General features: G+C 45.7%; 1 protein-coding gene across 10 annotated transcripts in view; it reads left to right on the top strand.

The window, feature by feature from the left end:
* The window catches only part of LOC149340779 (bromodomain adjacent to zinc finger domain protein 2B-like), an 84,033-nt gene that overhangs the window by 16,729 nt on the left and 45,510 nt on the right, over positions 1-21,794 (top strand). For 7 of the 10 annotated variants that reach the window (XM_089549617.1, XM_089549627.1, XM_089549625.1 and 4 more), the window contains 12 exons: positions 3,405-3,513; positions 4,394-4,631; positions 5,550-6,119; positions 6,774-6,860; positions 7,763-8,018; positions 8,527-8,688; positions 9,079-9,148; positions 13,214-13,325; positions 14,130-14,240; positions 15,379-15,667; positions 18,789-18,904; positions 19,515-19,580. In XM_089549617.1, the coding sequence (XP_089405743.1) occupies positions 3,405-3,513; positions 4,394-4,631; positions 5,550-6,119; positions 6,774-6,860; positions 7,763-8,018; positions 8,527-8,688; positions 9,079-9,148; positions 13,214-13,325; positions 14,130-14,240; positions 15,379-15,667; positions 18,789-18,904; positions 19,515-19,580 (2,186 nt within the window). The remainder of the gene's footprint in view (positions 1-3,404; positions 3,514-4,393; positions 4,632-5,549; positions 6,120-6,773; positions 6,861-7,762; positions 8,019-8,526; positions 8,689-9,078; positions 9,149-13,213; positions 13,326-14,129; positions 14,241-15,378; positions 15,668-18,788; positions 18,905-19,514; positions 19,581-21,794) is intronic. The other 3 variants (XM_089549623.1, XM_089549621.1, XM_089549626.1) reach the window with 2 other exon arrangements.

Genomic DNA, 21,794 nt, shown 5'->3' with positions numbered 1-21,794 from the left:
TGGTATTAGCACATTGCACGGGTGGCAGTTGCTGAAATCCTAAGACTGCAACAAGTGTTTTGTAATGAGACTGCTGAGGTAGGTGGCATGGTTTTATTTATACCCAAGCAAGTACAGAAAGTTTTAGAGGCAAAATTCTTGTTCGATATGCTGCCCGGTAGTTTATCTCGTGGCCTGATAATAAAAATGAGGGGAAACTAAAAAGAGGGTGTCTTGTGCTTGGGATGTTTGTTTGATTTTTTTAAATGCTTGAGGAGTTTTTTTTTTTCTTTTTGTGCAGTTTTAGGTGCTTGATTATGTTAGTTGTGACATTGAAGTGCCCAGCATGCAGTTTACAATTTTTAAAACCTGACCAATTTTTGGAACCTTTCTTGTAAGATTTGCAGTGTGAAATCTAGAACAGACCACTGTTCACTGGACATGGCTGCCTCCATTGTTACTTGATGCTTGGATCAGGCACCTTGACTTTATTTGGCCATACTACAACTTCACTTTACGTGCTGATGGTGTTTTGTGCTATGGGCAGATGAAGATGTTCTGGGGAACTCATTGTGTTCTGGATAACTGCAACAAGACCTTAATGGTAGCTTACAGTGGAAGGCACTAGAAATGTATTTGTTTCTTAACACTGTAGCAAACTAGCATTTTGCTCAGGGTTGCTTGTTTTAGCATTGTTTGGGAAGTAGAGGGGTGTGAATATGAAATTTTTGAATACGAATCTAAAAGATGAATAAGCAGTTGTTCTTTTCCGTATTTTTTTATTTTTAAAAGTAATGTATGGTCGCTGCGACCGAAATAAACAAAACTAGACTGACTCAGCACCATACAAAAAAAATAAAACCCGACATGCATAGATATGCTTTATTAGACATTGACAAAATGGAATCCGTCTATTAACACAGGGCTATCCACTAAAAGTAGTATGATAGGTAGTAAAACCTCACTAATACGGACTTCAAGGGACAGGATGAAATGTCCAAATTATCTGAACGTCGAGTTATAGAATGCCCCCACCCCCACCTTACCACCAAAAAAATATATGCCAAAATTGCTGAATATCGTTTTCTCTAATCAAATATGAACTTAATAATAAGCATTCGATTTGTATTCGAAGTTTTAAATATTTGCACACCCCTACTGTGAAGTCTTCATTACCACCATGGACAAAAATGTTTTCAGTACAAAATAACTTTTTTTATGAAACTAATTGCAGTACACCGTGATTGATTGATTGAAAGTCCTTATTTTGAAGGGGAAGGCTGAATACTGGCGGCATTTGAGCATTTTGATATTCATGAGCTGTACTTTTTAAAGCAGACAGTTGTAAAGTTGGTTTAGTAGGTACTTCTTGAAGACAAGAAGGCACTGGAATGTTGTCCCTTTGTGCCTTGCCAGGGACATTATTAAACTTCACAAGTGAAGCAGCTCATACAGCCTTTCGTGCTTGTATGGCACAGATTGGATTTTTTTTTCAATGGTGTAGTATCTGTGACACGCACACATGGCATAAAACAAAAACATCGCATAATTTTCTGCATAAATGTATGCCTTATTTTGCTTTTGCTTATGGCGTGCTGTAATTTGCTACATTATTTTTGTGGAGGTTGTTTTCATGATCTTGTATCTTTCCTAAAGTAGTGAAGTTATCGCTCAGTATAGAAGTGCTGGATCAAAGGGAACATGCATGAGTTGGTTTGATCATGATGGGCCAGTTTGTTATAAGACAGGTTATGTTTGTATGATGAGAGCGACAGTTTATGCCTGTTTAGCGTGTATAAGGGCCATATTTGTAGCTTATCTAACAGTCCTCTCAGAAGTTTTTTGTGCAACTTAAAAAAAAACACTAAAGATGTTGGTCAGCTTAAAATGGGATATTCTTCACTGGTGATAACTGCCCCACCGTAGATAGTTGGATTTGTGCTCTCTGTTGTAGCATAGTGAAAAGTATGCTACATGTTGAATGCGAAAGATCAATGTGACTTTCGCTAATCAAAAAGTGTTGTTTTGAGAATAACATCGAAATGTGACATTACCAAATTTACAGCCATCCAAACAATTCACACAGAATTAGAGAAGTTCAGGTCATTATTCTTTGAATACTACAGCATTTTCTGTCCTATTCAAATAGCGGAGTGGCCGTGCATGGCTGTCTTATGCATTGTTTTGGCAATTGGACATGAAAGCATTGTTAGCACTGTGTTCCAGGAAGCATTGAAGACAGTGCACTTTGAAACATACCATCCAACCTTCCAGTCCCTGTCTGTGTGATATTCTCTTTCCTTGGAATCGCATGCTCTCACTAACGCATTGTCTCTGGCACTCTTCTCTCGCTCCCTTTGAGCAGTCGAGGAAGTGCTTGCTGGGCACGCCTATTCCAAACCTGGCGATGTGCACTTCGAGTGCAATGTGTCAGGTAGGACCAGTTGCTGGTCTGCGTTGTCTGTTTTTGTTGTTATTTTTTTTTTTTTTGACGACTGGATGTATGTTTGGTGCGCAGGGGTGAGCCATTGAGCACACAGTTGCAGAGGCAGTTTCCTTTGGTTTCTTGTGTTGCTGCTTTGTTTTTTGTTTTTGCCAGAGAAGCAATTTTATTTTGCACTACTTCCTACTGTGTCGTGTCAACTGAAAAAGTGTTCACAGCTTGTGTGCGACTACTTTGTGGCACCAATTTCATTCAGCATTTACATCTTTTTTTGTGTGTGTGTCTTGAAGTGATGTACGTAGTGTTCTTAAGTCCTTATATATATGATCGGAAGATGAAGAATCTTCTGTTCTCATTTTCGGTAACATGAGTTTTTTTTGTGCAGAAAAGTAGTGAAAAATATTACCCGTGTGTGTGTGTTGTGTGTGCGTGTGTGCGTGCGTGCGTGCATGCGTGCGCGCCTTACAGCATACAGCTTTGGATTCTTGATTTCTCTGTTGTTATTGTTGAGTAATCGAAGCGAAAGAAATAAACTTTACTTTTAATTAGTGGTGAGCCATGTGGCGAAGGGTGTGAGGGAAGCAAAGTGGTTAACTTTTTTGTATTTGCTGCACTACCACCATAACATAACTTCAAGCTACAGCCAGGTGTAGACCCTCTGCATTATGCTAAGTGCTTACCGCAGATGATGCCTGTAGTTTCCTTCGTATCCTGATGCTGATTTTTGTTGCTAGACAAAAGCAGAGCTAATGCTTTCCTTACACGGCATGGCTTCCACAGAAAGGGCAGGTGAAGGTTCTTTAAGGCAGAAAGATGGTGGCAGAAATGAACTGTGAAGCAGTATATCTTGCCGCCACTGACAGGTGGGCTGTTGATGCTTTTAATTGTTGCTGGCAGCAGTGAGACCTTGGGCTCGGACTGGGGCAGCAACTGGATCTTGGCCGGCCATTTTGCCATGCATGATGTGTTCTCTCTCTTTCAGGCATGAATGGGTCTCAAGCTCTTGGCAAGATGCTACCTCCATCAGCCCACAGCAGATCGTCAAAGCACTTGGACCTTCTTCAGGATAGCATCATTCTAAATTCAGTCAAGTAAGCTTTGGCATTGTATTTTTCTTTCCTGTCTGTTTTAGCTCTGTTAACTTTTGGTAACTGGAACATTGAGAAGGGGAACAAAAATTTTTTTTCGAACTGTGCAGATCAGGAGCATTGTTGATACAGTTGACAAGACCAAGGCATGACATCAAATAAACCAGCAGTTTGTAATAAGCGAGTTCAAACTGACGAGAATTCACTGTCATGGAAGAGGTCATTAAAGGGACCCTGAAATAATTTCGATAGGCATATTCTAGTGCAACAAATCAATAGATGGTTTATGGTTGGTTTATGGGGTTTAACGTCCCAAAGCGACTAAGGCTATGAGAGACGCCGTAGTGGAGGGCTCCGGAAATTTCGACCACCTGGGGTTCTTTAACGTGCACTGATATCGCACAGTACACGGGGCCTCGAATTTCTCCTCCAAAGAAATTCAACCGCCGCGGCCGGGATCGAACCCGCGTCTTTCGGGTCAGCAGCCGAGCACCATAACCACTGAGCCAACAAACACAAATCAATAGAGATGGCCTTTGTGGGTACTTGAGTCAAATTTGAAAGCTGTGTGTGGGCCCTGTAATTTAAAAATAATTAAAAAAAAATTACTGCTCACAGTAGTTCGCAACAGATTAGGGAGACACCTTACTGTGTATCGTCCCTTATCCCGGTGACGTCATTGGGCAGACTGGGCGAGCCTTCGCTCGTCTGGTGAAAAGCTCTGGTGACACACGTTAAAGTGATATGTATTTAATTTTTGGTTCGTCATGTGTTCATTGGTACTACAAAAGAAAGTGCACTAACATTATGTGCTTGTTGTGAGTGTGAAAGCCTAATTAACTAAGCACGCTGGTGAATGCATTGCTGGAATGCGTGGCTGCAGGGAGAAGCTGCTGCTGGGTTCGGCCAAAGGTCCGCCTGGCTTGTCGCCACCATTCCTGGGGCCCAGCGGGGCGGACCTGCTGGCTGCATCGGGCAAGGCAGGTGGGGGCGGCGAGGGTTCGCGGCCAGGCATCACGCTGCCCCTGGGGAGCCTGGTGCGTGAGCGTGGCGGCCAGCAGGGGCGCCGCAGCCGCAGGGGCCGCCGTGAGTCCGGCCTGGCGTCGGCTGCCGCTGCCAAGGTGCGTGTGGGCCTTTTGGAACCCGTGCCCATCTTTCTGGGCTGCCTGTCACGTTCGTTCGGTATTGTTTTGTCTGCAGAGTTGGTCTGCGGAGTTAATTGTGTTGGCTTTTACTAGCTGTTTGATTGTGCCAGCTAGTCTGCTCACTTAATCTTCGAGCTGCGACAAAATTTCATCAAGACTGGCGTTGTGTCACTTTACTGATATGGCTGTGGAGCTTGGAATTCAGGAATCTTGTGCTATTCTTTGCTGGCTACGACAGCTACATATCATATTTGTTTATTTATTTCTTTTTAGTTTTAGTTCGGTGTGGTCTCAAACTCCCCTCTCATGTTATATTCGTGGCCACGTTACATACATGTGAATATGGTAGTGTAATAAATTTCGGTACTGTTAAAAAAAAAATGGGCAAGCCAAATCAGATTTCAAGTAAATCGTTTTTAAGGTTTTACTCTCCTTGTCTTCGCCAACCTGTGAAAACCACTGGAGAGGACAGTGCTCCTACCTTTCGTTACTTTCATCTTGAGGTTTTACTTACATGTACTATCACCAAAGAATGAAACTGGAACAAGAGAGCTGAAGTGCTAACACAAAGGCACCAGCATATTATGCTCCTGGAGAGAAAAATACAAGTGAGATTGATCATTGATCAACACATTTAAAGGACAGTGTTGACGCCTTCTAAGTGAAATTATCTGACGCTAGTATTGAGGTTCCCCCAGCTAAGGGCTTCCCATTTTGCTGTCCGCTGTCTTGTTCGTTTCACTTGTTGCTGATGGTGCCTCAGTAGTTCGCATAGTTGCGGCCCCTGTCTGTCCGTACTGAGTGTTGGACTGAAGAAACCTATTTTCTGACAAACTGGGTGTTTGCAAGTGCGTGGAGGGCAGGCGGTTGCATCCCACAGTATCTTTGTTGCAGCTGGCCGACTGCCTCATGCTGCAGCAGCCGTCGTCGTTGCCATCTCGGCCTCCCTCTGGTGGGGGGTCTGCGCACCTGGCCCCTCCGAGCTTGTTCCCAAGCCCTGCCCATTCCTCTCAGATTGGGTCCTCGTCCTCTGGCGGGGGCACCGCTCGCCACTCCCCTGCTCCCCCTGCGCACCTGGGCGCGGCGGGCGAGCCGTCTTCCAGCCGAGATGGTGGGGGTGGTGGCGGGGGTGGGGCCATGCCCCTGGACCTGTGTGTCAAGCGGAGCCCCATTGCCACGGCGTTTCTGTCTCCCGAGGTGACCCTGACCCCCGTGGGACCACCCGCGGTGCCTGGCCCACCACCTCCTCCTGCTGCCCACCAGCGCCACATTCTGGAGACCCTTCCAGCCAGCCTGAGTGGTGGCAAGGGCGGCCCTCCCCTTGGTGCGCCCCTGGGGCCATCATCATCCTCGTCACGGCGACGGGGGCGTCGGCCTCGGAGCTCCCCGCTACTTTCAGAGCCTCTGGGACCGCCTAGGGATTGCAGTCCCATGGGGCTTCTCCTCGGTGCCCTGGCTGCACAGGTGGGCATTGCATTTCTGACCCTTTTGCGTGAAATGTGCACTTATGACATTGTTATATTTTGCTTTGAAGGTTATTATGATCTTTTGTGTCACAAAAGAACACTTATGACATTGTTATATTTTGCTTTGAAGGTTATTATGATCTTTTGTGTCACAAAAGAACAGCACAACTAGTCATTCTTGTACGACTGCTGTAAGGAGCATTGGGGGTGTGACCAAACTAGCAGCAGACCAGCACTCTCCATTTATTATGTTATAAAGGGTGCAGATGCTTTGGTTTGCTTGGTAGAAATTTCAATCTTGATTTATTATCGTTTGTTCCCATGGTGTCCAACTTGGCACCATAGAACCCTGCATAAATACGTCTTGCACTGGATATGTAAAAGATGCTAATTCATTGTTATCATAATGTCAGGGAAAATGTCATTGGCAAAGTCTTTGAGTCAGACTTTCAGCACCAGATCGTTATTTTTCTTCTTTTTTTTTTCTGGACACTGTTTGTGTGCAAACGACGTGCATGTTCAGCCATTGCAAGAAGTGTGACTGCATTGTGCAAGTATTCATTTACAGCTTTCAGTTTCAAATACAATAAAAACAAAAAATGCACTGTGCCCAAAACTTGCGCCACATTCTTGGCCATGTCTTTTGGTGCAGAATGCCAAGCTGTCTCCAAGGCAACAGGAGTCTTTACAAAGGTTCCAGCTACTAGCATCCCAGGGTTACAAGTCTAGGAACAACACAGTAAGTTTTGCTTTGCCTTTTACTGTCTTAATTGCGCCCCTGGGCTTCTCTGTTACATTCACTTGTGGATGAGGAAAGAGTAGAGAGGGAAAACCACGGCCAAAACCACCAGGCTCGCTGTTTGTCTTTTTCGCAGGGTGAGCATATGCGTTGAGCATGCCAGTAATCCCAGCTCTCACATTTGTGTCATCCGTAGTGATGGGTATAATTTCTGAGTCATCTGAAATTTTTCACACTGTTCACAGTGCAATTTGGTCACGGAATTGAAGGGATTTGTATTGCACCAAATTGCATGTTAGCCAGTCCAGTTTTTTTCTAGAAAAGTTGACATCAAGGGGGACATCAATTAGGGGGGGGGGAGTTGGTCACCCGGGAAGAAAAAAAAGTTTCAACCGATTTTCTGTAGGAGTCAAAATTTCATGCTTGTCCACCCCATCAACAAAAGCACGTAGTTGACAAGTTGTGTCCCCGCAATACCTGCGTTCATGTCACCTGTGGATAGCATCGTTCGCTTCGAAAGATGTTGAGAGTGGGTTCGTTGCTCAAGTAAATGCGGTAGTGTGGGCATGCATGCTTTGTTGTGGATTTTTTTTTTGTGTGTGAAGTGATTGCCTTGGGAATGTGTCAGTTGAAGCAAGGCTGGTACTAATAGGCTGCTTTTAGGCGCAACTTCTGTGCTGATATTGATTAAAGTGATGCCTTCTTTCATCAATAAGTGCTACATTGCTGCACAGGCTTGGCGTATGCAAAGCGACACCACTAGTGTGCACACAGTTAGTAGAGCCAGCCGAGAAGAGCAGACTTGAAACCTATTATCGATTGGGTGACAGTCTGGGCATCTTGCACAATTTGCTGAACTCGCAAAGGAACGCACAAGCCACCATCTTGTCTTGTCTCCGCAGTTACCTCGGTCGGGGCCTGAGGTCCCTGGGCGTGAGTCGTCACCGTCAGCCAGTTCGGGAGGGAGTCGGCCAGGGTCATCACTGTCCGTGCCACTGCCCCCACTCGGTGCACCTTCGCCCATGGCTCGCCCCCCAAGCCGGGAAGCCCCGCCCCGCCAGGGGACCAAACGCAGCTCCCCAGATGGCGAGGTTTCCCGAGACCAGCACCGGCCACGGTCCAAGCGACAGGAGGTCGAGCACAATGCCTCTGTCAGTGGTGAGTGCTGCCTGTCTACCGCACTGTGAGCGGCTTGCTAAGTGTTGGTGCTGCACCTGTACTGGTCGTTGCTTCAGCTTGGAGTACCAGTTACGGGTGACCCCTCTACTAGGGACACTAGGGACAATTTGAAGCTGGCCTATAAGTGTAGATTACTGTGCAGTTTTTACACAGATCTCAGAGGCTTAGTTGCACTGCCGTACACTTCGAAATGGTGATCAGAGTCTTTTTCAGTATAGACGTCACGAGTTTGAATCAAGGAATGGGAAATGTTTTTAGTCGTTTCTTCGGCGTTAAGAACATCTGCTGCCGGACAAATGCCAACGCACCCAGAAAGAGCCATAAAATCTCTCTTTACCAATAGCAGAAATCGATTGGGTTTGTTCTCAGGTGTCTGTGTAATGTGTGCAAGGTTGAATACGCATCAGAAGTAGTGCTTTTCTTTTGCACAACCATTTGCTTGTACTCACTCTGTGTTGTCCTGCTGTTGGGGAATATGCCGACCCAGCTGATTCTTCAAGTGACTCGGAGTCGGCTGTGGGTGACTCTCGGTCCATGAGTGGCACTTCCGACACAGAGGACACCGAGAAATCGGCTGCAGCCAGCACGTCTAGCAGCATTCCAACTTCGCTGACCGAGAGGGTATCCAAACGTCACACAGACGAACACGGTAAGGCTGCCTGCCTGACAGCTACTAAGAGATCCAGGTCATTGAATAGCCTTCTTTTCTACCTCAGCGCAATATGCGCACACACGCACACATGCCAGAGATTTCAAGCCAGGCCTCTCGTTGTCATAGTGTGTCGTTATGAAAAGCTCTGTACTCAGTGTGAAGAAAGGCACTGGGTTGCATGGCATAGCTAGGCATATTGAACAACTATTTTTCAAAAGGGTCTTTATAGCACACCCATAAGCGGCTCTTTTACTTGTATAGGTCTGTTGCAGTGCACATGTACATTCCGCTTGTACCGGTAGATGGCGGCAGCAATTTTTGTCGCTGTATAGGCTGTCATCCCTGTTTGGCCTTGAATGGGACTTTGCTTTCTATTATGCATTTCAGAAGGCTCGCCAAAGCGGAGGCGGTGCTACGTGACTGATGAACGTGAAGTCAGAATCCCCTTGGAACGTGGGTAAGGCATAGATTTTGTCATGTCGCATCTTGTTGCTAAGTGTGGAGACACCTGATTACCTGCAACTGGGGCGATTGATGGAAATTAAAAGGGGATGACCATTGCCTTGGTTTTCAAATAAATTTTACTTTTGGGCTAGTGGTTTGTGGCAGTTTTTGGGACCATTCGATGCACAATTTGATCTTAAGATAATTGTGGCTTTTTTTTTTTCCAATCTCTTGAAGTTAGACTTAAGAGGTTTTACTGTGTTTCAGCTGTCACAGTGTTAGTAAACATAAGTGCGCTTGAAAGTGACAACAGTTCCAGTAGACATGCGATAATTCAGTCTGGTAATTCCTACTTTCGGTTAATTCAAATAAATTTCAAAATTTTGGTTGGCTGGCTATAGCTTCATTGCATTTTAAAGAAGCTTAATTCGTACCGTGATTTCTCTGAAATTCGGTTAATTGAAACTTTCTCTCTTGCTTCTGCTCTCCTGGCTCATGAAAGAGCGGCAACCGAGGTCCAGTACGTCAGATTTCTGGCACTGCGTGAGCTGAAGATTTGGCCCCCTCCAACCGCGTGTCCCATACTGGCGCATGTAGGGGGGGCTGTGCCAATCGGAGTTGCCCTGTCGGTGCATAGTTTTGTTTTTTTGAGCTTAGCTACAAGCATGCAACGATTGCAGCTGTCGGTCGCGCTTCAGTGAGCCAAGCCCAGCTGCGTGCCAGTTTGGACGCTGACTAGCATGTCGCAGTTTTTTTTTGTTTGTTTCTTTTTAGAAGGCGTAGCGCTGTTTGGGCACAGATGTTCATTCCCCTTGCTTCCATCTGCGTGGTGCGTTCATAATGCGCGCTCATCGCGAGCTGCTCGCTTTGTGGTGAAGCCTCCTTCCATGTGCACCGCCGCTTTGAAGAGGCTCCACTGCCATTGCATCATCGTCGTGAAAGAGGCCGTGGAAGGCCTTACTACTTTCTGCTTTGGTGCTCCCACAGTGGGCATGCGATGCACCATGACAATATTGCGAACAATCGTCATTGCCTTGCAGTTTTCTGTCAATGCTATGACAGTTTATGACATAAATGAGAAGACAAGCATTGCCTGTTTTTTTATCAGTTAAATATCCTGCAATGCGAAACTGTTTCTGAAAGTTTTTTTTTTTTTTGTAGCCATTCAACTATTTGACCTTCGGACAAATGCGGAGCATTTTTCCTGTCACTTGAGTTCTTAATGTGGTTTTACTCTATTAAGAAACCAGCGCATTATTGATAACTTTTTTTCAACGCACTTGAGTAACCATATCACTGCATTCCGCCCATATTTCATGAGGTAATAAAGAATTTACCTACATTAGCGTAGAGAAATAGTCCAAAAATACTATTTGTCTATATAGATATTCGCAAAGCAAATTGCATTCAGTTTTTGATCATATTAAGGTACACTTCTGATAATAAACTTGTAATATTTCAAACAAAAATCTCTTGTCCACTTAAAAGATGAATTAATGAGAATCTATTGTAAACTCTACACAAAGGAAATAGTGGGAAGCTTGTTTTGCTTGCATTAAGTACTTTTGCGACTTACGGTTGAGTAAACTAGAAATGTATGTGTACTAATGCAGACCATGTTGTTGATGTATTGCTGTAATGTGTGGGGCATGTGCTCTGGACAGCGGAGAAGGAAAGGTGTATAGAGTGAAACCTGTGCAAATAAACATTAGTTGGTTATTCTAGCCTCATGTTAATTGGAATGGTTTATCCCAGGTGCATTATGCTTGGTGGGAAATGATTGGGCATGTTTTGGAGCATATGCTGCTTTTTTTTTCTTTCTGTTCATCCCAGGTTCACTTTTCAGTATTACCGTATTTACTCGCATAATGATCGCACTCGCGTAATGATCGCACCCACAAATTTTGTTGGCAAAATTCAGTTTTTTTTATTCCCCGCGTAATGATCGCACCCCGAACTTGCCGCGGCAATTTGTCGACGATGTCGAGTCTAGCCGACGATGATCGTACTTGCTTGTCTGTCTGACAGATGGCACGTGCAGATTACCATCTTGCTTTGTCAGCATTGCAGCGGCAGCCGCCTGTTGGTTGACCTGCGGTCACACGGGCAGTCTAAATGCGGTTATGCTTAACCGCGGATACCAAACTTAAAGAGACTATGAAACAAATTAATTGAGATTACGTAAAGATAGGCAATCCATCACTCGTCACCCCAGCGAAAGAATTTTCGAGCTAGCGTGAATAACAACGAAGTTATAGACGATTAAAAATCACGCTCCTCCTCTCCCCCCTCAACTCATACGCGCGGAGCACCAAGAAAAAATAAAGAAAACAGCTCCGGGACTGGGCTCCGCCCATGAATACGTCATTCGCTGACGTTCGGTTTACGGCTTCCGGTTGTCGCACTCCCGAGGAGCAGCGTGCGTCGGCAGCGTCTCTCCGGTCTCGGCGCTTTCTTTGCTCCCGAACTCCCGGCAGAAAGAGGCGGCAGAGGTAAATTGGAAACATATGCGTGAAGGCAATGCCCTGGCCCGCGCTTGCCCGAGGGGGTCGCGCGGCGCCTCGAGCAGACGATTTTCACCGCTACCGGAAGTGTGCCCGTGACGTCGTAGCTGCCGCGGCTCGAGCGAATGACAGCGTGTGGTGGCCTACCGACGTCATGGGACTAGTGACGTCTGTTTTCCCGGTTTTGGTTTCAAAATCGCTCCCTACGAAGACACCAATCGGCCCGCGAACTTTAAAAAACGCGATTTTTAAAAAGCCATAATAAATTGCCGGCTCAGTTCCGAAGACTCATACTTGGTGTCAGTGCTTCTGAGCATAACTTCTAACATTTACAAGCGTCTTTTAATTCTTTTCATGGTCCCTTTAACTACGGTTATCTCGAATCACGGTTCACCGTTGTCGCAAGTCTCTCCACCGTTCTGGGTTGCGGTGCAACGAACGAAGTGACGCGGTGATCCGGCTAAACTTTATTGTTCTCGTAAATAATAAGCCCTGGGATACGGGAACATCAAAAATGAATCCTCCTTGAGGATTGCGGGCCTGTACAGAGTTGCTGGTAGGAGTGATAACTGCGATACAAGCTAGTTTTAAGTTCGCAGCCGCGTACCAGCTGCCGCCGTTGCAGCGCGAGTGACCCCATCTGCTTGGCCAGCTCCACTGCGAAGGCGTCGCTGAAATCGATCGTATATATTTCTTTTAATATGAAACAATGAGGTTGTGAGTAAGGCGGCACCGTAAGTAGAACATTCATTATAGCGTTGGTCAATTCAAAACCGCTGTCCACTGTGGCTTCGATATGAAACAAGTTAGGCCTAGCGACGAGTAGGGAGTACAGAGCGCCGTCGTCCGCCGCGCTCGCGGGCGGCACCATTGCGGTAAGCGCGCGGAATCCAGTGCTCCGAGCGTTGCGAACGTGTCACCTAAGTACATCAACGATGCGGCAGGGACCGGACATTTTTCGGCGTAACGGCGGTAAAATGCATAGCTTGAGCGCCGCGGGACGTTGCTGTTGTACGCTGTTGCCACGCTATCGGACGAGATCGAAGGCCGCATAAAAGCGCCGTCGCGCAGCACTGTTCACACTGCCTATTTTGATGTGTTGCTCTTGGAACGTGATTTAGTGCGAAGAAAGTACTACGTTCTCGAAGTGGGCCAGCTATTGCGCTTTTTGCACTCTACCTTCTCGGTTAACGATGTAAGCCAAGATCGGTTCGCGATAACAGGGTTTAGCGGCGTAACCGCAGGTAGCGCGCCCGTGTGATAAGGGTTGTCTGCCTGTGACTTGTTTGCGTTTTCGGTGCTCAAAAATTTTTTGTAAAAAACTTACCCCGCGTAATGATCGCACCCCTAAATTTGCGTCAATTTTTTGAAAAAAAAAAGTGCGATCATTATGCGAGTAAATACGGTAGATGTTCAACATGATTTCAAAATACCAGTTTTCTTGCCTTTCTGGGCACTGTTTGTTCAGAATTAGAATGGAGTTAGAATGGAGTTGAATTTAACTGCACTGTTCGCTAGGCCATTAAAAAAATATTAGTACAAACTTGTTCTGCGGTTTTCTTTCTTTGTGGCAGGTGGCAGAGGCAGACCCGAGTAAGGTGTTTCAGCAAGTCTGGTGTCAAGGGGGAAGTTGTCTACATTGCTCCTTGTGGCAAAAAACTTAAGAACTACCCCGAAGTGCTCAGGGTAAGTGACCCAGCATGCCTTTTGTAGTCAGAATTGTTTGTTGGCATTGGCAGTTTATTGTTGTCCTCTTTGTTGTCTGCCTCAAAGAAAGGCTAAAAGGGGCAGAGGGCAGGCAAAAATGCATTTCAAGTTCTTTTGCTTGCATATGTTGGTGAATGTAGAGGGATACAAATATTTAACTAGATTGTGAACCATATTTGCTGTTCAGTGTATTCTGAGGAATATTTGGAAATCACTGGTTTTCCTGCTAACCTGAATGCGTAGTAAAATGTTGTGCCATATCTGAACAGCATTCATTGGCTTGGCGTACACATCCTTGTGCTTGTCGTATAAATGAACTTGCAGTTTAACTGTGGAGTTTATGGCTAGCATGTGGCAAAAGTGCACTGCGTGCTACTGAGAGGCCTTGCATGAAAGAAATGTGTCAGTGAGAATTGAGGGCTGCTGCTGCCCCGTGCTTGTGAATGGGAAAATTTAGTGCAGCACTGCATAGCACATTCTCTTGTTGTGCCAGGTACTGTCGATAACAGTTTGTGAGCCCACTGGCAGGGAAAGCAAATTGGTACCAGTGTTTTCATGGCTTCGTTTTGTGAAAAAGCATATTTCATTTTCTTTTAAACTATCCGTATTCTTTTGAGCTATTCAGAAATATGAAATTTTTGCAACCATGCTCATATTAATTAGCTTTGCAGCCAAAATTTTTATCTAAGTTCACCTGTAGTGAGTAGCTTTCAATTTTTGTAATTGTTGGTGGTGCATTGTTTTTTTTTTTTTAACCTCCCCTTCCTTTGCCTTCTTGTGCAGTACTTACAGAAGAATAGCATCACTGACATTGGAAGGGAGAACTTCAGCTTCAGCTCCAGGATGATTGTGGGAACCTTCATTGAGTCCGTGAATGGTGGAGAAGGCACCGATGTAAGTCTGGGTGCTTGCTGTGCAGTTGAGATTGACACATTATTTGACTTTTACCAAAACTTGTTAGTTGCAAATAGTGCCGGATTCTGCGAGCGGTGATGATTGAGGAATCACCCGTGCTGGGCCCTTGGGGCCAGGAGTGCACTGAAGATTCAACGGGAGGCTCTGATTGTTCTAAATACAATAGCAAGGACCTGTCACTGCAGTTGGAGTGGCTGGGGTGTTCCACCACAAAGCACTAGGTCATGGGTCTGGTCTGTGGCAGTTAGGTTTTCATGGAGGAACAAAATGCAAAAAGGGCTGGTGGACGAGATTTTTGTGCACGTTAAGGAACCTGACAGGTCTCTCTTCGGTACGTGGAAACACTGCAACAAGGCACGTGGAACCAAGGTGGTGAGGCATGCTTAGGATAGCTGGCTGACTTTCAGCAGCACCTCTGACTCGTCAACATGGTCATCACTTGGAGAAGAAATGCAATGTGAAATAATTAGATGTTAGGCGGCTGATTAATCCATCCGACAGACATGCAGGGATGTGCGAATCTCATCTTCGTTTTACAAAGTTTTTGTGAGCATTCGCTGCCAAGGCATCTGTGCTGTTTTGTGTGCGCTGCAAGGTCAGGCCTGGAACAGACCTCATCTTTTAATTCTGTCACGGTGCTGTTGAGATTACGCAGGTTCACAAGTAGACACTGGGTGGTGTGTCAGTGCTTCCTGTCGTTCTGTTCGCAGAGGCCTTTAATTGCGCCATTGTGAAAGGCCTTGTACAGTTCTGATCGAGCCTCGATAACCCAAACTCTAAAAGGAATCAAAGTGTGTCTGCATTATGTGAAGTTTGAACCAGCTGAGCTCCTCTTAATGCACCTGATGTTGATTCTGTGACCATAGCCTTAACCCAAATAAACCAAAAGTTTAAATTAAGCAAGTTCAAATACCAATTCTTTCAAAATGTTAGGTACAGTCATCAGCCTAAACCTGTTACTTACGCAAATTCCGGTCTGGATATTGTTGTTTCACTTGCGGCAAGAGTGAGCTGAGGTGCACTACACTAGCCTGATATGAGAGCTGCCGGTGATACTACTTGGATCTGAGCCAGCAGGTGTGTTGGTCTGCAGGGTTTGACTTGCCACTGTGTGCAGGACTGCCGTGTGCTGAGCGAAGAGGAGATGGCCCTGCGTCTGCGCCTACTGTGTGGGGTGCCTGCAGTGCCATCCCTGATGCCACTGCCTGCCTCCTCAGCAGCGACCAGCGGTGCTTCGCCACTGCTGGGCCTGCCCGGCCTGGCGGGTGCGCATCCACTGTCGACCCTGGCTGCCGGGGGTTCTCGGAGGGGACGGCCCCGCAGCCGCCCTTCCCCGGACCCACAGGAGCGCGCCCTGCAGGAGGCTGCGGCCCTGCTCCATCACAGGCACTTCGAGCAGCAGCATGGTGGGTGGAGAGTGTTGCCTTTTGACATCTACGGTGATGAGTGAAAGCAGGCGGAAGGGTGTAGGGTGGTTTGGGCTGGGGCTCTCCTCTGGGGGTTGGTGCCGAAGTATGAAGCCCGAAATAACTTGGGGCTCTTTCTAGCGTAATTATCAGGCCTTGAGAAACCTGCCATTTCCTAGTGAAGAAAATCTTGTCAAATTTATGTGGTTACATAAATCTGTTCTTGCAGTCACAATGTGTGTACAAAGGCCAGTATTGCAATGGAATAATTTACTGCATTAGCAGCATACTGTATATACTTGCATAAGGGCTGCCCTCGTGTAAGAACCACACCTCCCTACTTGGCACAGCCGGTAATTTAGAAAAAAAAAGAAAAGAATGTCAGCCAAGAGAATTGTCATGTGCACATAATTTTTGCCTGCTTGGTGCATCCCCCTGGAAGCTAATAGACTCTGATAATTGTCTGCGACACTCGGCGCGACCATAGACACGTCGTTCCACGCTCACCGGACTCCGCCTGGAACTGCGAAAACATGGTGCCTCAGTGTTGTCGACTCGACCTGTGCACTCTGCATTCACACCTGAAAGGACAAAATGTTAGGTTGTGCAAAAGCCAGAATGGTGTGCACCTACACTAGAAGTGTGTTTCCGTGCGGCAACACGCCACCTGCCTGACTCGGTGAATGGCGAAATACGCACCATTGTAGCGTTCTGTGTGCGCGGTGTCACTAGGCGTGGCATGCTTTGCATCAGAGTTGCTGTGAAGGTTATTTGAATCCAGCCACATTTTATCATAAAAGGTGTAACCTTGTTGCCAGCGTACCGTCGCACAATAACCTCACATTAAAAATTAAATATAATTTATTGTTGCTTTGAAGCCCTTGGCAGCAGAGCATGCTGAAAAGCAAGCCAGGCAATGGTACCACCGCACACTAACGACCGTGGGTCACACATGTGGAGTGCCACTCTGAACCATCAGCCAAGCTGTCATTACCGGCAGCTGAGCGCTGTATCTTCGGAGGATCTTGATAGCTTAGAATCACATGGCGTTTGCAAGTGAGTGATCTAGCAACCTGTTCTGCTGCATGCAGTTAACTTGCACTGGTTGTTGGGGCACGCATTGCATCATCCATACTTTCATTGCATTATGCATTTGAAGGATTTGCCAGGGCTGCGCTGATTTTTCATAAAAATGTGTGTCACCACATAAAAGGGGCATATAAAATCAGGGCGCTGCTGTAATTGGAAAGAATGGAAAAAATTTACAACAAGATGCCAGTTCCATGAAAACCTGCACCCCGTCGAGCCACAAAAAAAAAAAAAGTGTGACCCTTGCATGAGTGTATACAATAGTCCTCTTGAGATTAAAAAATTGTGGCCTGTGTAAAGCCCCCCCCCCCCCCCTTCCCGCCAGTGTCTCTAGAGAGCAGATTGGTGCACCTTTCAGGCATTTCCAGGCCTGGAAGGTGCCTCCTCCGGAAGCATGCATCTCCCATTTTCAAACAGTTTCTTCTGTTTGTTTTTGGACTGCCATAGGTTTCGCAGTACGCAGTGGCATTAATTGTTGTCCCTAGAGTCATGAAGTAAACGAGCAAAATGGTGCATCTGTCCTAGTTAAGGGGGGACAAGGGTCTTAAAACAGACCTTTTTATTTGTGGCTAGAATGTCATGAAATTTTGCACACAGATGCGTTTTTCTCTTCTGATTTCAAAAATGTAGTCATAATTGAGCTTGTGGTCTTAGATAAAAAGTTATCTTAAATTCTAGAGTGTAATTAGATAATTTCTTACGCAGCTTTAATGAACTTTCCCAATGCATTTTGTTGCTTTTAATTACATGATTTGATAGCCAGCAAATTCCCATACCCGATGACATTCTTACATTTTTTGTTTAGGCCACGTATATATAAATAGCAATTTACAATTAGCTTAACGAGTTGCCGTGTAATATAGTGCGACCTCTTACTCTCGACATAGTATGTCAGGATGACATGCCTTTAGAGAAAAACGAAGAATGTCATCGGGTATGGAAACTCTCTGGCTATCAATTCATGTAAATAAAAGCAACAAATTGCAGTGAGAAAGTTCATTAAAGCTGCGTAGGAAATTACCTAATTACATTCCGGACTTCGTAAGATCTAAGACCACCAGCTCAATTATGATTGCATATTTGGAATCAGAAGAGAAAAATGCATCTGTGTGCAAAATTTTATGAGATTCTAGCCATAAATAAAAAAGTTAGTTTTAAGACCCTCGTCCCCCCTTAACTGTCGCCATCAGTTTGCTGTTTTAGATGGAAGTGTAGAATCTGTGTAGTTTCAAGGATTGTGTATGGAGCTGTTGGAGTGATTGCTGTTAGCATTCAGGTGTGTGGTGAAAAGCCAGGTTTGTCCCTGGTCACTATAGTCCAGAAAATGGTCTCCTTCCTGTGCATATAGTGCGCAAGGAAGTTCAGCGTGTAACCCGTCCCTTTTTGTTTTCAGCTTGTCATTTGGCATCTTGAGCACCCTTTAGCTGAAACTTCATGAATCATAGTCCTTGACACTTCGGGAACAAGCTCGTGCAATCCCCTTGTCGTCGCACGCCTGTACGAAAGGTTTTCATCATTAGTGCCTTTGAAAAAATGGCCTCCCGCTCCTTTTTTCATCATGAACATTCCTGCTAAGAACTCACGGTACCACTTTGCCATGCTCCATCGATTTATAACACCAGCATAAACAGTATAATTCTGTTTATGAATATCCACTGGTGGTGTGCCTCTTGTGTGCAGAAAGTGTATGTCGGATTGCCTCTCACATTTGGTGGGAGTCTGGATCGGCGCTGACATTTCTAAAGCATGCTACGTGGCAAGCCAGTGGCAGAGCACCGAAAACTGCAGGGCAAAGGGACGCTCTAGGTTCAGCGTCTTTGGCAGTGCTGGCACCTCTTGTCTAGCTTTGTGACTAAACGGCTGACACGCAGTGTATTCTTACTTTCTGGACACGCCTTGTGAGAGCCCATGCTTTTGCACTTGTTGCAGTGTTGAGGAAATTAAAGAATGAAAAAAAAAAGCCGCAACTTCTCATTGTTGCACTACTGCTTATTCCCCCCTTCTTTGTATTCCCCCCTTCTTTGTTTCTTAGTTGAAGAAGCAAGGCGGCAGCAGGAGCACGAGAAGTTGCTGAAGCAGCAAGAGCGCCTGGAACGCCTGGAACAGCAGCGCATCGAAAAGGAATTGCGCACTCAGCAAATGATTGAGGTTCCTTTCTTTGTTTTTTTTTTTTCTCTTCCATGAGCTATTTTATTACGTTCTAGTCATTATGCCCCCTCTTTTCCGCTCCAGAGCTTGCTACAGAGAAATGCAGTCTCACCTTCCCTCGCTTGTCTTTGTGAAATGATCAACTTTGGAGCATGACTTGCAGTGCAGGATGTAACTCTGATATTGATGTATCATTTTAGGTGTATGTGCAAATTCGTCAGCTATCCCCCCCACTGGCAGATGGATGCATGCCGTCTGTTCAAAATGTTGACGTCGTGACAGGCACTGTTGTTTGATAGCTTGTGAAAAGTGTCTCTCTCTCTCTCAAGCCTATTGCTCGCTTCATCTTAAGCTGCCTGGGGACATTCTCGTTGCTAACTTTCTATTCTGTGACCTTCTATTGCCTTTTTACTTTGTCCGGTCGTTTACGGCAGTTGCTTGGGGTGAGCATTGTTTTCTACCCTCCCTCTGCCTTGCTCAGTGGGCATGTCTCTGTTGAGAGGGGCGAGGGGTTGGCGTTGACTTTGTTGGTGCATTGTAAACCGTATTGCTGGGAGAGGAGGGAAATGGTGGACTGTTCATGTTGCATGCTTACGTCTCCCTGCATCAGATCCGCCGCAAAAGGAAGGAAGATTTAGAGAAGCAGCGCCAAGACGACGCTGTTCGCAAAGCCCAGGTACTGTCCGGGGGACGACGCACTTTTGCATGTCCTGATCTTGGCTCGGTGCCCCTGTAACATACTGCCCCAAGTATCAGCTTGAAACCATTGAAGAGATAGATACTTGCCATGCCAGGTCCTGTTGAGCATGTTGACACACACCACACCACAAAGGACATATGGAGGTCAGCACTACCTGAAAATTAAGTTTTTAATGCAGTCAATTAGCCTTACAACAGTACGCTTAGCTGTAACTGACAAGTGAAGAAGGCATAGAATATTTGTTGGCTGGTGTGAAAAATTTCACTGAAAGGTATTCTCCGATACTTGCCTCGTGAAATGTGTCGGGCATCGTCGGAATGAGTCCTTTTCAGAGAATATGAATGAAAGCTAGAATATTAGTTGTGTGCTGGCCTAGATACCTCGGAATGGGGTTTTAAACACCTTGGAAGTCTGGGGCAGCATTAATGCAACCACCCAAGAAATTCTCCTTTCTCAGAAAGCAGTGAATCCAGTTACAGGATGCTGTGGCTGCTCAGCTAGGACATTTACAGATATAATGTCGCTATATCAACCATTCCTTTTGGTAACACTTCAGAGTGATAGCAGGCTCCTACCGTGTTTTGTTGTCACGCCAGGCTTTCTGAAAGTTTAGTATGGCAGTGCAGCATATAAAAATTGATAATGTCGAAACTGCTTAAGAAATTATATCAGTTAAATTTTTTATTTAAGCCTTCAGTGAACTTCCCAACAAAATTGCCAAATTTTATTGCTCTACACCAACAACTAAGGAATTCATCTCAGATCCACACGTCCCCCCTTAATGCGTCAAAGACTCTGCTTTGCTCGATTGTGGCTAGCACCTCTGAAGTGCTGCCTCTCAAAATAACATCGACAAATCCTTTGCTTCCGTATTTTAGCATGCCAGTTGCGTCTTTTTTTTTTTTTTTTCTGATGGGGTTGGGGCTTTGGTATGCTTAGTCTGAACAAGATGAGAATTTATAATTGTAATATTTCTTTTGAAAGTCTCCCGAGGGCTCATACTCCTGCCGCGTGCAGTATTGATGCGAATGAGGTTAATTAGTTTTCTTCTCATCCTACTGATGCGCATAACAGCTATAGCATCCAGGAAAGAGAATGTTGGGGTTAATAATTCTGCAAAAATTGCTCAAACCCACGATTTTTCGCAGAAGCGTGGCAAACTAAGGGGCCTTAGGCACTGTTGCCGATTAATTTATGATAACTGTTACTGTGCAGCAGCATCCGCAGGTGTGAACCCCAAATCTAGATGGCTAGCTTGTGAGCGCGAGGACAGCACACTTACAGAGACTACCGCCTTGTTCTCGTTTCTTTTTTGCTGCGTAGCCACAGGAATAGCTGTCAGAGCATAGTGTCTGCTACTTGAGGCATTTCCAAAGTGACAGCACTAAGCATGTGGCTCCACTGATACTTGGGACAGTATGGTGTCTGTGTGCCACACGCTTTTGGCCACTGAGAGCTTGTCGTTGCTGGTGTCGTGTCTGCATGCGTCTGGGTGTGCACGAAGAAGGAGGCTCTGTTGGAGGGCTTCATTGTGGCTTGCTTGTAGCTTGGTTTATTCGCATGCATTGAGAAGGCAACGAACCGAGCGGCACCATAAATAGTGTTTCCTTTGGGGCTGCTTGCTCCTTATTGTGCATAAATATGGCTCCAGTCTTTCACATCACTCATGTTGGCCTTGGACGCTGGCAATACGAAACTAGTTCATTCTTGTACTGCTGTTACTGCGTCTTGCTTTGTAGCTGTTGCATTCACTGGGCATTTGTTTATTTTTGCTCAGCAAGTGTGTGTTTTATCTTGAGCTGGGCTGTTTGCTGTAGGATAGATTTTTGTGCCTGCCTTCGCTGCTTTGTCCTCGCTTTTTTTTTTTCTCATTCACTCTTCCTTCACCTGCTAAGAGATGGTAGCTTTAACTAGCTTAACTACTATTTTGCTTTGCAATCTTTTCTGAAGTTGTGATTTTATGTGCGGGAGCTGCTTGGGGTCATGACAGTTCAGATACGATCAGAGTGAGAGTGAATGGGAGTCTGCGGTCACCTGTGAGTTTCCTGTGACTTGGCTCTTGTGACATAGGAGTTGAGAAGACACGTGCGTTGTTGAGAATGTGTTGGGTTTCTGATTTATCATGCATATTACAGACATTCTTACACTTTTTCTTTTTTGGTGTCTCGGCGTCTGGCTTCGGCAGCACTT

Source organism: Amblyomma mixtum, chromosome 6 (genome assembly GCF_055824585.1).
Source record: "Amblyomma mixtum isolate Tamu chromosome 6, ASM5582458v1, whole genome shotgun sequence".
NCBI lineage: Eukaryota > Metazoa > Arthropoda > Arachnida > Ixodida > Ixodidae > Amblyomma > Amblyomma mixtum.
This window is presented reverse-complemented; position numbering and strand designations above follow the sequence as displayed.